At 42.9% G+C, this 15,861-nt stretch overlaps 1 protein-coding gene across 1 annotated transcript in view; it reads right to left on the bottom strand.

The window, feature by feature from the left end:
• Positions 1-500: 500 nt before the first annotated feature.
• Positions 501-15,861, bottom strand: part of LOC126995582 (uncharacterized) — a 64,632-nt gene continuing 49,271 nt past the window's right edge. The window contains exons 4-6 of the mRNA XM_050855299.1: positions 12,179-12,358; positions 10,252-10,557; positions 501-664 (exon numbers count right to left, since the gene is read on the bottom strand). Of these exons, the coding sequence (XP_050711256.1) occupies positions 618-664; positions 10,252-10,557; positions 12,179-12,358 (533 nt within the window). The 3' untranslated portion in view covers positions 501-617. The remainder of the gene's footprint in view (positions 665-10,251; positions 10,558-12,178; positions 12,359-15,861) is intronic.

The following is a 15,861-nucleotide window of genomic DNA, read 5'->3' as shown; positions in this document are numbered from 1 at the left end:
AACGCGAGACCCTCACAGCAGGAACGATATAGCTCAGGGCTGGATGCCACAGAATGTTTAACCTTGCTATTATTTCTGAATGGGTCAGAAGGAACAGTGTAGAACGTGCAGGGCGGGGCTGCGACAGGGCGCTTGGCAGCCATCGGATGACGCGCATCTCCACACGTTCGTCGTGAAGTAATCCTACACGTAACAGTAATGGTCGCCAGTTTGTGCTAATCATTTGGCATTCGTATCTAGAACATTTTCCTTACTTTACATTGGCACAAGAGTAAGTCAGTTTACTTATAAACTAAAGGAGGCAGCTAAAGAGCAAATCAAATTAATAAGTGAACACTACTGCTGGTCCTATGGACATAATACATGTCAAAAGAATGATCAGTATCAGTTTTAGAAGTTTTGATAATCCTTTCATGAAAGTTTCATTTATAATGAGGATAAATAGACATCCTGAACCCTGGCCTCTGGTTACAGCACTCAGGCCACACTCACTTGTCTGCCCTCTCCAGGGGGTGTACAAGGGGGTGCACCAGGTCGGCATCCGGGGTGGCATCTAGGGGCAGCCTGAGAGCATCTTTCGTGCAGCTTTTGTAGCCACCGGCTGGGTGCTGCTGTCGTTACTCGGGATGCTGTTGATAATTTGCTCCACGCACAGTTTGGGGCCCTAAAACAGTGCACGTATATTATAACCTGTTCAGGCTTATAATTTCACAGCCTCCCAGAAGTTTTAGTATATATAACCTAAACTATAAACGCCCTTGAAAGTTATTCAACAGTTTCCATTATTCTTATGTACTCTAATTTTGTTAATTATCCCATCTTCCTGTTTATACATACATGCAATGCAGCTGTTCCTGGAGAACAAACCATTACGCAGTGAACACCAGATAAGGGGCCAAAGGCAGCACCTTGAAATGAAGTGAAAATGCTCATGACTTCAGGAAAGCACCGGGAAACAGTTTTCTTTTGATCATCACTGTGTTCCTCTTGCCTTTGACCAACCGAATTGATACTGATGGCGAGCAGCAACTTCTCTTCCTTGCATAGTAAGGAAAAAGGGAACAAAGCCTCAACACACACCAGCCAAACACTGTGTGGTATAATCTGTTACGACGAACACATGCACCAAAGACAACCAAGGCCAGTGTTACACATTCACGATCTTGACTCCCGACGCCTTCCGACGTCAGGCCACACGCCGACAGTTTGGGATATTTCAAAACACTCGGCGCCCTCCCCGACATGTCACCCGTCGGCAGTAAACCACGACCGTCGGATGCCCATCTCAGCAACGCCTCAACAACTTCCTTCCCATCGTTGTTCCCTTCCTCTTATTTTCTTGATCAGTCTTTCCCTTCACTCCTTCACCTTCTTTTCTTCAAGTTACGTGAATATTCTTTATTTGCCTCGCTTCAGTGTTCGTCACCACTCTTCCTTTTCGTCTTGGCACGTTCTCTCTCTCTCATACTCTTCCGCTTTCTTTCCTTCCCCTTGAGCGATATTAAAGGAGGAGGAGGAGAAGGAGGAGGAAAGAGAGAGAGAGAGAGAGAGAGAGAGAGAGAGAGAGAGAGAGAGAGAGAGAGAGAGAGAGAGAGAGAGAGAGAGAGAGAGAGAGAGAGAGAGAGAGAGAGAGAGAGAGAGAGAGAGAGAGAGAGAGAGAGAGAGAGAGAGAATCTCATCTATTTTTTTTTCAGTCGTCTGTGTTTTGCAATTCCAGTTTTTCATCATTTGGCAATATTCATTTTTTATCGACGGGTTTAGTTTTCGGTTTTATCGCATTTTCGTAGTTTCGCGTGATTGCGCTTTGCTCTTTTTTTAGTAATACGAGTCAGATTACCACCAAAAATTATGTGCCCGCCGTAATGAGAATGTTTGTTTGTTTGTATAATTATTTGTATGTGTGTATGTTTGTTTATGTATTTGTGTGTATGAATGAATGAGTGTGTATGTTTGAATGTTTATTAATATGGATGATTAATTCTGTAGTACGTTTATGTTATCATATATTGAAGTTTTTCTGTGGATCATTATTTGTACAAGGAAAGACAGAACCCAAACTCAATAATCATAAATCAGGCGGGAGGCGGTGGCCGGGTGGTCAGCGTGCGGGCGTGGTGAGCCCGTGGACTTGGGTTCGAGTCCCACCGAAACACGTAGATTTTTCAAACCATCGCCGAGTGGCGGAAGACTACCCACATGCTGGCCAGATCTTCAATCAACCCTAACTTTAGCGAAATCGTTCAAGAAGAGCACCGGCGGGCAGCATGTGCTACACATGTACAGTCGGCGCAAATGAAAGTGGCTTGAAGCAACGATAAACTTACGATACGGAGATGGATGATTCTGATTGATTCATCATCTCCCTGTTCATTATAAACCAAACCCCATCTTTGCCCAACCGTCACTTGCCACGGGGTTCTCGTGCGTCTTGCAACCAGTCTGCACCAAGATTGACAGATGACCTTGACTCCTTGAGCCCAGTGTGTGTCAGCCAGTGCTGCAAGTAGGCTACTGCAGCGGAAGACGATCAATTTTCGCGTGTTTTATCCTCTTACTTACCTCTCTTTACACATCAACAACAATGTCTGTAAACCTCAACTTGACAGTGACAAAACCGCAACGATAGTGGCCTTGTGCAAGGAGAGGAAGCCCCCAAATGATCTCAAATAATACGGAAGTTTCAGTGAGAACAGCATAGCGCCGGGTAGCGGCGTCTCACTACCACGACACAAAAAACGTCCTGGCAAAGCAAAGAAAATTAATCAACGAACTATAAATGTCATCAGACGTTAACTAGAGATTAATTCACGGCAAAAAATAAATACAACAAAAAATACAACAAAGTAAACCCAGATTACATGGTCTTGCTAGATAACATAAAAAAGTGCAACATTATATCCATGACGAACTGAAGTACCTCTTACCGACCGGTGCCAAAACCAGAGCTGACAGAACGTGACAGGAGAAAATGAGTTATTTTAGCTAAGAAATACAGACAGTGGGACGATGTCAAGTGGCGCAGTGTGCTCTGCAGTGATGGGACAGTGCCAGCACAGTGGAGCACTATGACACACAGCCATAGATGTGACTCAGTGATTGGCTAGGTAGCTCATCTGATTTGAATCCAATAGAAAATCTTTGGGCGAATTTAAAACGAAAATTGCGAAAGGTATCGGTACTACTCACCTCGGTACGGTTACCTCATCGATAACCCTCCTCCAGCCGGCGGTAAAGAGGCCACGGCAGAAAATTGTTCCTGCCACTGTGCCACACTGCAAAGCCTCGTCAGTTCCCTTCCCACCCGACTTGGTGAGTGCAGTGAGCTTAGGGGGATGGTTGCACACTGCCAGGACGTGGTAAGTGATCATATTCTAAATTTTTTCACTAATATTTGTGTGTTTAAGTCTGCGGCAAGTCGCGCCACTTTCACTTGCGCCGACTATTGTAGGCATAGTCGGACTCAACTAAACGTGCGGTTGTGGGCGGGTTCAGTGTACGGGAGCCCTTGTACAGCTTCGTCGCGCGTCTCCTAGCCATCGGTGTAGAAATGTTCTAATATAAGTAAAACCATGGCATGTATGATCAGCCAGTATTTATACACATCTAATCTTAGTATTATAACGTATGAAAGAACAGTTAACTTATTATGGATAAGAAATTGATGAGCATATAAAGAAACGTGGCATACATATTTTACAGTGTTGCTAAATAAATGCTATATTTATTATTGAGTTACCCTTACGTTTTGAGATGGGTAAGTAGTTTCACAATTATATTTAGATTATATCGTGAAGGAATGTACGTTAAAATAGGCTGACATAAGTATGAAAAAAAAATCAAATTCTTTGGCGGTAACACTCCCGGCCACCACCCAGACACTCCCGGCATCCACACAGGTGGAGATATTTTTTATATTCGTATAATTCCCCACAATTTTTGTTTTATAACATAATAAATCTGGTTGAATTTAAGAGAGAGAGAGAGAGAGAGAGAGAGAGAGAGAGAGAGAGAGAGAGAGAGAGAGAGAGAGAGAGAGTACATAGGAATACAAAGGAAAAGCAAACAGCAACAGACCTCTTGGTCCTATCTAGGCTATTTGTTGTTACTACCATCTACTCTAATCTACGCGTCAGTACAGCAGCACAGTACAGTACAGCAAAGGTGGAGAGAGAGAGAGAGAGAGAGAGAGAGAGAGAGAGAGAGAGAGAGAGAGAGAGAGAGAGAGAGAGAGAGAGAGAGAGAGAGAGAGAGAGAGAGAGAGAGAGAGAGAGAGAGAACCAACGTGGAGTTAAAAACGTGACAACACTGTACTCCCTCTTATTCCCTAAAGACCTACGTCACAGCCGCACGTTTGGCTGAGCTAGACTATAGGTGTGCGTGTATGTACAGGACAGTATGTGTATATACGTATAAATGTGTAGATGTAACAGTGAAAATGAGTTATGTACCTGCTTATCCTCCCTCTTCTCACCTGCCGACATCACCTGACTCACCTCCAGTCCAGTTAACTGGAATCCACTTAAAGCTCTCCTCCTCCTCCTCCTCCTCTTCTTCCTCGTCTTCCTCCTCCTCTTACTCCTCTTCTTACTCCTTCTCGTCTTCCTCCTCCTTCACCACCTCCTGTAATTTCGCCTATAACTTCTTTTCCCTCTCCTCCTTCCCTTCTTCTTGCTACTTTTACTCTTTTTCGTTTTCTTTCATCTCTAATATATAATTTTTCTCTTCGTCATTCACATTCCTCTTCTTTAGACATTTTCTTATATCTATTCAACATACTCCTCTCCCCATGCTCTTCCCCAGTATTTATCTTGCTCTCGATCCTTTTCACTCCTCCTCCGGCCTTGTCCTCCACCTCCCCCCATCACTATCTCCGCACACTCTTTCCCTCCTCAAGGCCTCGCATAACTGGCAGAGTAATCAGTTTTTCTCACCTGTCGGAGCCACCTGGGAAGCCGTGAGCAGCCAGGTGTCATGAGTCCACACCTATACACTCACACACCCTCACGCCCGCACACCTGCACGCCCACAGACTTGCACGCCCACACACACACTCCAGGCCAGGTGCAACTTGAGAGTCCTTTTGTTGGAGTTCACATAAAATTTGATCCTCTTCACTATGCAGTTTCAAGTCGCAGTTCTCTCTCTCTCTCTCTCTCTCTCTCTCTCTCTCTCTCTCTCTCTCTCTAACTCCTCCTCACTTTTCTTCCTAATCTTTCTCTCTTCCCCTCCTTCACTTTCTTTTCCTCCTGAGTGCTTTTCAAGAAAGGGAAGAAAGGGAGGGAGGGAAGGAGGGATTAAGGCAGAAGGGGGAAGAGGGGAGAGAGGGAGGCAAAGGAGGAGGAAGGAAGGAGGGAACGGAGAGTGGTAGCGTGTAGAGAGAGAGAGAGAGAGAGAGAGAGAGAGAGAGAGAGAGAGAGAGAGAGAGAGAGAGAGAGAGAGAGAGAGAGAGAGAGAGAGAGAGAGAGAGAGAGAGAGAGAGAGAGAGAGAGAGAGAGAGAGAGAGAGAGAGAGAGAGAGACTGGGGGGTGGGGGAGTCAGCTTGTAAACCAGGGGTGGGCTGCGTTTCCAGATATTACTTTCACACACACACACACACACACACACACACACACACACACACACACACATACACACACACCTCCTCCTAAACCTCCTCCTCCTTCTCCTTCTCCTTCTTCTCTTCCTTTTTCTTCTCCTCCTTTCTTTCTTCATATGCCCCATTTCCAATTTTTTATCTTTTCCTTTTAATCTTCCATCTCCTCTCCTATTCCTTTCCCCTCCTTTCTCTTTTCCTCTTGCTCCTTCTCTTCCTCCTCCTCCTTCTCTTCCTCCTTCTCCTCTTCCTCATTCATCTGTTTCTCAAAGATTCATCGACATTTTAGGATTTTTTTCACACGCTCCTTTATTTTCCCTTACGTCTCTCCTTTCCTTCCTTTGCTCCCTAAACTCATTGTGTGTTTTATTTTACCCTATATTTATATTTTTAACTCGACCTTTGTCATGTTTTGTGGTTTGACTTTCCTTTGTCTCACTCATTTTATATTCCTTCATCTCCCTTCAGCCATCTCCTTGCAGTCCTTTTTTGCTCCTCCTCATCCTTTCCTTCCTTCTCTTCCCTTTCCGCTTCCCATTCCTTCACCCCTCCTCCTCTTCCTCTTCATCCTTTTCTTTCTTCCTCTTTGGTTCTTTTCTTTCTTCCCTCAGTTCTTCTTTTCAAGGTATTAAGAGCCCTTGAACACCACAGCTTCAAAGAGGAACAAGAGGATGAGGAGTAGAAGGAGGAGGAGCAGGGGGAGACGGTAGAATTAATAAGATAAAGGGGAAAAATGGCGAAGAGGTAGTGAAGGAGTGATGTGAAGAAGAGGAGGAGGATAAAGACTTAGAGAAAAGGATGGGAAAGAAAGACTCTGTGGGTTAAAAGGGAGGAGGAGGAAGAGGAGGAGGAGGAGGAGGAAACATGAAACATGGACACATGGGAAGGCAGGCTGCAAGAAGCCTATTGGCTCACTACGAGGTTGCCCGCTCAGGTGATCTGGTCTGCTGGACAGTCACTTCGTGCCAGCAGAGGGATCCAAAACACCTCGGTACGTACATTCAGTCTACTCTTGTTGCAACGAAGTAACAGTCAATATTAATTTTAAAGGAGTTGGTGGTTCTCGCACCTACGACTTCTAGAGGGAGGTTATTCCAATGTCGGATGACTCGGTCTGAAATGAAACTCCTGCCAATGTCTGAATTACATCGCTTCGCTGGGATAGGTAGACCGTTGTTTCTGGTTCTTAAGTTAGTTTGTTGCTCGAAAAACTTGGAGTGGTCGACGTTACTGAACTTCTTCAGGTACTTCAACACCTGTAACATATCTCCTCGTAAGCATCTCTCTTACAACGTAAAAAAAGAGTTGAGTCGCTATAGTCGTTTTTCATACGGCTGACCCCTCAGGGGTGGAATAGTTTTCGTAGTACGTCGCCGAACTGACCCTTGCCCACGTTGTCCAGTCCACGTGACTGAAAGCCATTCCGAAGCCTGGCAATTGGATAAAACTCGTTGTTTTATATTGGTGAGCCAATCTCTTATTCACGCAGTGAGGTTGTTCCCTATACCCGCTGACTGTAGTTTCTTTAGGATTCGCCCATGTGTTACCTTGTCAAAGGCTTTTTGAGAGTCTAGATATGACATCATTTGGGATGTAATTATCCCAGTTCTCATAATACCTTGGAGGAGGTCCAGTAAATTCGTTAAGCAGGAACACTTATTCCTGAAACCGTGTTGGGTATCCAAAATTATACTCTTGTCCTCTAGAAAACTGGCAAGTTTGTCCAATGATCTTTTCGAGGATTTTGCCTGCTACTGATTTAGGAGGAGGAAAGGAGATAAGGAGGAAAGATGCATATTTTTAAAACGATGTTGTGTGTGTGTGTGTATTCATGTTACGAGAGAGAGAGAGAGAGAGAGAGAGAGAGAATATCAAACGTTCAGAAATTTTATTGTATCTCATTTTCTTTCACTTTTTACCTTCCACATAAATCACTTAATTGATAGAAAATGAATTATTGCCAACAGTAACTCATTCATTTGCTAATTTGCTTTTGTTATTTCCTCATCGTTCTCGTGTCTCTATAATTGATTACAGCGTCGAAGTTTAATTTACAAAGCATTTAATTAATCTTCTTTCTCTTATTTTATTAGTTTCCTTTTCTTACCGTTTTTTTTTCCCATCTCCACGAACCGGAGGGTGAGTCATTGATCGTCTTGTTAGTTTAATTCCATAAGTTTCTTTTTCCCCGAGTGTCAGTCCTTTACTCATTTACTTATCTTTTTGTATTTCTCTCATTCTTGAGCTAACAATTTCATTCTTTTATATTCTTATCTCTCTTGCATCTCCAGCAGCCAGAGAGCGAGTCATTGATCGTCTTCACACTTTAATTTCATATCTGTTCTTTTCCTGCGTGAGTTTCAGTCCTCCTTTTTCATCTCTCACATTCCCACGGAGCCGAAAACTTTTATTATATCAAGTTTAATTCAATAACTCCACATCCTTCCTCGAGAATTTTCATTTTGTCTTCTCTAATGTTTTTTTTTTTTTAAGTACCTGCAGATATTTTTTGGCTCTTTCTTTTTTACGTAAGTTTCAGTTTTTTTTTTCTTTTACAGGTTTTTTATGTACACAAATCGAAAATCAGACGGTACAACATTCATCTCTTTACATTTTTTGTTCTCATTACTTCAAATCGTTCATTTAATTCTTCAACTTCATCTCACTTCCACTAAGGTAAGACCCATCGGTTAGTGTAACAGCTGAATTATATATATGGTTTTGCCCCTCGAAGTTTCTCAGTTTTTTACTCGTTTGATTTGTTTACGTTCGCTGAATGGTTATTTTTTACAGCTTCCTTTTCATGAGTCTTAGTCTTTTACAGTTTCGATCTTTTTCAATCTTTCAAGAGTTTCAACGTCAATAATTTCTTCCTTTTCTCTCATTGGGTGTTTACGTTGTTCCCATATTTTTTTTTTATCCTTCTTTTCATGAGTTACAATATTCTTTTCCTATTTCCACAAAACCAAAAATAATTGATCACATTTGCACTTTAATTTCATACCTGCACATTTCCCCCTGTAGAGTGTCCCCTTCTTTTTTTCTTTGTTCTTCCTTCTTTTGGTATTCTCGTTTAGATTTGCGCATTTTCCGTTTCCTTTCCAATTTTTCTCTGCAGTTTTTCACCTTTTTCGCTTGTCCTCCTTTCCATCGTCTAACATTTTTTTTTATATTAACCTTTTCTGTCTCATTTTCTCCCCTCCATCTCATTTTATTTCTCATCAACCTATATCATCAATCACCTATTCTTCTTTTATTCCTTATTTTGCATATTTTACCTTCCACACTTTGAGTTTAATTTCCCTGATGCATCTTTTCAATCTTTCATCTGTTTTCATTTCTTTTCTCTTTCTAACTTTTTATATGTCAGTCACCTTTTCTTCCTCGATCTTACATTTTTTTCTCGTTGGCATCATACACTCTTCCATTTTATATCATTAACGTTTCTTGAGAAGATGGCGCCACTATAAACACTTGCCTGCGCCATGACGGGCTGGGGCCGACTACCATCCAGGCCCCTCAAGCAAGCTTCCTGGCGCTATAGGCGTAGATGTAAAAATAAAAAAAAATCACTGTTTTATCATTTATATTTAAAATCTCTTGTTTACTTTATTTTTCCCACTCTTTTAGAGCGACAAGTGAAAAAAACATGTGATCTGAGTCTCATTATCAAGTGTAAAAATACACATCCAGTTTTCGTGATTTTCCATTCTCTCTCTTCCTCTCTATTTCGCTCTGCTTGGCGAGTGAATTCACGTATGATTGTATGTATGTATGTATGTATGTATGTATGTGCGTATGTATGTATGTATGTATGTATGTATGTGCGTATGTATGTATGTATGTATGTATATATGTATGTATGTATGAATGAGCGTTTATGCATGAACGCTTATGTATTCACGTGATTGGGTGATCGAGTGGAAAGGTACACACTGATGAATACACTGTACACACGACCTTAGAATTATATGTACATTCGTGTATTCGTGTATGGTGTGTGTGTGTGTGTGTGTGTGTGTGTGTGTGTGTGTGTGTGTGTGTGTGTGTGTGTGTGTGTGTGTGTGTGTGTGTGTGTGTGTGTGTGGCGTGATCAAGAGAGCAGGAAAGAGCAACACATTTTTACACATGCATGAGGGAGGAGAGACAACACACACGATAGGTACACAGTTTTCCTCTTCACGCCCCGCAACTCCCTTTCCCCAGCACCAACACGCCACCACCGCAACACACCCGCACCAATACACCACCGCAAACAACCAACACAAAAAGACTCCCGCACCGCTACGGCCTCCGCGCCTCGCTTCCCACACGCCCCATTGTGGACTAGAGCTGAGGGCGAAAGGCGTGGGTGAGGGAAGTGCAGAAGGCGAGAGTGAGAGAAGGGGAGGAGACGGAGGAGGAGGAGGAGGAGAAGGAGGATGAAGAGGAGGAGGAGGAGGAGGAGGAGGAGGACTGATCAAAGCACCTGGGCATCGGAACTCTGAGTGGGCGATAATGGTGCCTTCGGGAGGAGGAGAAGGAGGAGGTAGTGTAGGATTGTAAGAATAAGGAGAAGGATGGCGTATAGGAGACGAAGGAGGAGGAAGAGGATAAGGGAGTGTAGGATGCAGGGAAAGAAGACGGAGTGTAGGAACCAAAGGCTATGCTCAAATCACCTCCCAACTCCTGTTTTCGTAAGAGAGTGACGCCAAGGACTCTGTTTCCATCCCTCGCAACGACTGTTAACGATCCTTCTGCTGCTTTACTAGTCTGTGAGGCGTCCTGAAGGCCACTCGTACCCCTGATGGTGCTGGGGTGCACTAGACACGCCCCCAGGAAAACCCAGAGGCACCAGGTTCTCGGCACGTCGCGCCCCAGCACACGGTGAAGCCCCAGTAGGAGCAGCGGGAGGCCTGGCGTTCCTTGGGTGGACGTCTGGGCCCGGCTCGGCTGGGGGTCGTTTTGGAGCTCGGCTGGAGCCTCTTTTGGGGGAAAGGAACGGGGATCAAGGGCACGCAGCCGTAGGAAAAGGAAGGATTATTGTTTCAAAGACCAAGAAAGAGAAGACTACATAAGAACATAAGATCATAAGAACATAAGGGGTCTCAAAAGAAAGAGAGCGATTTGTGAAAAGAGAACGAAGAATGAATAGTTAATCACATAGTAAAGAGAGAAGCGAAAAAGGAGAAGAAAATGATCCTTATGTTATGTTGATGTTTGGGAAGGAGTAGTAGTATTAGGTCACACGGAGAAGAAAAGAGAGTTAGCGTTGGAAATAGGAGAATGGAACGAAACACAAAGAAGGGAACAATATAAACGTAAGAGGAAGATGGAAATATAACATCAAATCAGACAGACCAAAAATAAAGATAGGGGAGTCAGAACACGGAAGGAAGAGTAGAGGTAGCACACACAACAACAAGAACTCGAAGGAAGATGGGAGATAAAACACTAAGGCAGAGAAGGACAATATATGTAACGCAAAGGATATGTACGGAAGTAACAAAAAATCTGATAAAAGGCAAAAAAGAAGGAAAAAGGATTCATAACAAGAAGATCAGAAGTAACACACAAGGATGATGACCCGAAGTAAGACGGAAGAGATAAAACGCTCAGGGTGGAGAACAAAAGAGGATCAGGAGGGGTGGAAAGCGCGGAAGTCAAGTCAAACAAAGAGGATCAGAGGAACGAAGCCCCAAAGAGGAATTATCTAAAGCGGATCTGGGAACGAGCCGTCATAGAGGAATTGAATAAAAGGCGATTAAGGATACAACACGACCAGATGGGATGGAATAAAAGGGATTAGAGGAATAGGATAACGAGGTGGAGGAACACAAAGCAACATAAAGGAAGATCAAACAATAGCAGACCTGATGATAATCAAAGGTGGAGGAGGAGGAGGAGGAGGAGGAGGAGTACATTAAAGGGCCATTAAAGGAGGAACCCAGAGAGGAGAGGGACAAAAAGGAAGAATAATAACGAGGGAGAAAAAGTCCAAGGGGGATAGAGAATCATGAGAATAGAATCAAAAGGAGGATTTTCATTGCGAGAGTAAAGAGAACAAGATTGGAATTTTCGTTGAGAGATAAAAAAAAAATGAGATTGGATATAAGAAGAGAATCATCAGCAAAATGTAAGAAAGCAAAATAACGGAAAAAGTGTCAGAACTTATATGATAAAGTCAGGAAAAGATAAAGAGGAAAATAAATATAAAAGAGATCAGCAAGAAATGTTGAGGGAAAAACGGCAACAAGAAAACATTAGATATCAACGAAAGAGGGATTAAAAAAAAAAAAAATAGATGAAAGGAACCGCAAAAACAATATAAAAAGAAGAGGATGTGAGAGCAGGCCTGGAAAACAAAAGGAAAGTAAGTGATAAAGGAAAACATAGGATAAAGTAATTGAAAAAAGAGAAAAAACACAAAAACAAGATATTAAAAAAATATACAAAAAACACGAATATTATCATTACTAACACACACACACACACACACACACACACACATATTTACCTTATCTATCCCTCCTCCCCTCCCACCCCCTCCATTCCCCCCTTCCCCTACCACCCCCACCTCCCCTCTCCCCTCCCCGCCACACCCACCGTCGAGCACGTGGACGGACACTGAGGCGGGCGTGGCGTGCACGGGCGCGCACGTGTAGTTCCCGGCGTCCCTCCAGGTGGCGTGGGTGACCAGGAGCCAGCTGGTGCCCGAGTTCTTGTCCGTCACCAGTTGCACGCCGCCCCGACCCCCGGCGTTGATCTCCACCAGCTCCTCCTTGGCTGCGGGGAGGAGAGAGGAGATGGAGGTGACGGTGGCTGTTTGTAGAGGAGAAAATAAGAAGAGAAATTGACAGTGGTGTCATGATTCATTATTCAGGGAGTGGCCGTGGAAAATTACCGCGGGAGTCCCCGCCATTTTGATTGAGAGAGCGGGAAGAGTCACAGATCAGGCGAGAAAACTAGGAGGCGGGAGCAGCGAGCTTTTCAAATCAAATTCGTTATTACTGCCAACGCTGAGCTATGTGTGGGATGCATGACCCACTATGACCAACTGCATGTGTCAGGTTATTAATAAATAACAATCCATAGCCGTTAGAGCGTTTTAGCGTAAGTGTTGCACAGAAAACAAGATGACAGTATGGCGAGAACTGGCATCTTGAACCGCGGCCGGCGCGCGGAGCACTGTGGGACCGCCGCCATCTTTCAAGTCATCTCCTGCCCAGATTTCGCCGCGAGCAGACGTCGCTCGCCTCCTCCCACGCCACGTTCCTAATCGTGGTGGGTTTTTCAGCCTTGTAGTATTCGCAAGTCCAGAGTGACTGTGTACTCAGGTCAGGGAAGCCCGTGGGAGGAAGGAGGGCACGGCGCGTTGCAGTGAGGAACGAGAGAGGATTGAAGAAGGACTCCAGGCCAAACGGAACACGAGGCAGATCAAGGTGTGGTTTCCCCTTCTCCCCCTACAGCTAAGTAACCATTTGCTAGGATGTTTTAGGATAGCTATTAGGTTGCTGTGTGCTTGGTATTAATTAATTATTCTTAATTTCCAGCGAGTTTCTTTGTTGCTTTCAATAAACTTAAGAGCAGGTTTTATCTGGCTTTTGCTTACCCTATGAGAGTTGTGACTGGTCAGATATTTAAGTAATAATAAGGACTAGAGGGGCTGTGAGTCTGATAACTCAATTTTCAGTTATTTATTTATATTTTTTTATTGCTGAGAATTTACAGGATTTTCTGAAGTCCAGACCTTTCAAGAACCCCACAAGTGCTTTGTACGTAGAGGAGAAATGAGAAGTTGTAAATGAAAGGAGGAGAGAAGAGTTGCAAATGATGGTGATTTGTCTGTAGGGAAGAAAATAGGATCTGTAATTGATGGTGATTTGTCTGTAGGGAAGAAAAAAGGATCAGTAACCGATTGTGGTTTGTCCGTAGGAAAGAAAATAGGATCTCTAATTGATGGTGATTTGTCTGTAGAGAAGAAAATAGGATCTTTAATTGATTGTGATTTGTCTGTAGGGAAGAAAATAGAATCTGTAATTGATGGTGATTTGTCTGTAGGGAAGAAAATAGGATCTGTAACTGATGGTGATTTGTCTGTAGGGAAGAAAATAGGATCTGTAATTGATGGTGATTTGTCTGTAGGGAAGAAAATAGGATCAGTAATTGATGGTGATTTGTCTGTAGGGAATAAAATAGGATCTGTAATTGATGGTGATTTGGCTGTGTAGGGAAGAAAATAGGATCTGTAATTGATGGTGATTTGGCTGTAGGGAAGAAAATAGGATCAGTAATTGATGGTGATTTGGCTGTAGGGAAGAAAATAGGATCTCTAATTGATGGTGATTTGGCTGTAGAGGAGAAAATAGGATCTGTAATTGATGGTGATTTGGCTGTAGAGGAGAAAATAGGATCTGTAATCGATGGTGATTTGGCTGTAGAGGAGAAAATAGGATCAGTAATTGATGGTGGTTTGGCTGTAGAGGAGAAAATAGGATCAGTAATTGATGGTGATTTGGCTGTAGAGGAGAAAATAGGATCTGTAATCGATGGTGATTTGGCTGTAGGGAAGAAAATAGGATCAGTAATTGATGGTGGTTTGTCGGTAGGGAAGAAAATAGGATCTGTAATTGATGGTGATTTGTCTGTAGGGAAGAAAAAAGGATCTATAATTGATGGTGATTTGGCTGTAGGGAAGAAAATAGGATCAGTATTTGATGGTGATTTGGCTGTAGGGAAGAAAATAGGATCTCTAATTGATGGTGATTTGGCTGTAGGGAAGAAAATAGGATCTGTAATTGATGGTGATTTGGCTGTAGGGAAGAAAATAGGATCAGTAATTGATGGTGATTTGGCTGTAGGGAAGAAAATAGGATCTCTAATTGATGGTGATTTGGCTGTAGAGGAGAAAATAGGATCTGTAATTGATGGTGATTTGGCTGTAGAGGAGAAAATAGGATCTGTAATCGATGGTGATTTGGCTGTAGAGGAGAAAATAGGATCTGTAATTGAAGGTGATTTGGCTGTAGAGGAGAAAATAGGATCTGTAATTGATGGTGATTTGTCTGTATGAAAGAAAATAGGATCAGTAATTGATGGTGATTTGGCTGTAGGGAAGAAAATAGGATCTGTAATTGATGGTGATTTGTCTATAGGAAAGAAAATAGGATCTGTAATTGATGGTGATTTGTCTGTAGAGGAGAAAATATGAGTTGTAAGTAATGGTGCTTTTACTCTATCGCTGAACAAAGGAAGAATAAAAGGAACAAATTGTGATTGATCTCCACTGTCTTCTTGTTTGTGCGACCCCGATTCGCTGAGGAGAAAGAATAAGAGGAGGAGGAGAACGTCGATAAAGATGAGGAATGGGAGGAACGTGTCATTGGTGGTGCTGAAAGGGATGACCTTTGAAGCTTCTAATAGAGTAACAAATGGAGGGTAATGATGGTGGGCAAAAGGTGACTGAGGAAAATGGGAATGATAGAAAAAGAAAAGGTTTAATCGATTGAATAACAAATATGAGTGTAGATATACAGGAAAGTCATGATCAAGAAAAGGTAAAAAAAGTGAAAAGATATAGCGCTGTTTTCTTTCTTCCTTTTTTGGGGGGCTGGACAAGTAGGAGGACGTGTTACGTAAGAAAAATGAATGACTCCATGATTTAACGAGCACTCAGGTGGCCGAGATACGCAATTAAGTAACTAGGCAGGTGCACAGGCGGACTGCATACCGTAGACACACACAGCACAGCCTGAACGTGATCACATTGCCTCAGCCAGTAAGTTCCGCCCCAAGCCACAATATTTTCACATCATTGATCATCCAAAGCAAGCTACGCTACCTCATCGTAGAAGCTGGAGAAACAAGCGAGAAGAAGGAGAAAGGATGAGGAGAAAGAGGGAAGATGAGCAGTAAGCGAAAGAGGATGACTAGAAAAAAAAAGATGAGAAAGGGAAAGAAGACGAGGAGGAAAGCGAAGATATATAATAAGTTTGAAAATGAAGATGAGATATAGGATGAGGAGAGGGAGAGAAATGGAGAAAGAAGATGGGAAAGAAAGAATATAAAAGGGAGAAAGAAGATGAGTTTAAAGTTACCCAAAACTCTATCGTTCTTAACTGCTGGACGAGGAAAGTCGAAGAAATATTTGGATCAGAAGAATAGGATTGAACTCAATGTGAAGAAGGATCAGAAGGAGGAGGAAAAGGAGAAAGAAGGAGATAAGGAAGACTGGAATGAACAATAGTTTCGATCATGGCTATTGACCTCACTATCTACTCTTTGTCCTT

Source organism: Eriocheir sinensis, chromosome 1, assembly GCF_024679095.1.
Source record: "Eriocheir sinensis breed Jianghai 21 chromosome 1, ASM2467909v1, whole genome shotgun sequence".
NCBI lineage: Eukaryota > Metazoa > Arthropoda > Malacostraca > Decapoda > Varunidae > Eriocheir > Eriocheir sinensis.
The sequence above is the reverse complement of the archived record's forward strand: the minus strand, read 5'-3'. Positions and strand labels throughout refer to the sequence as shown.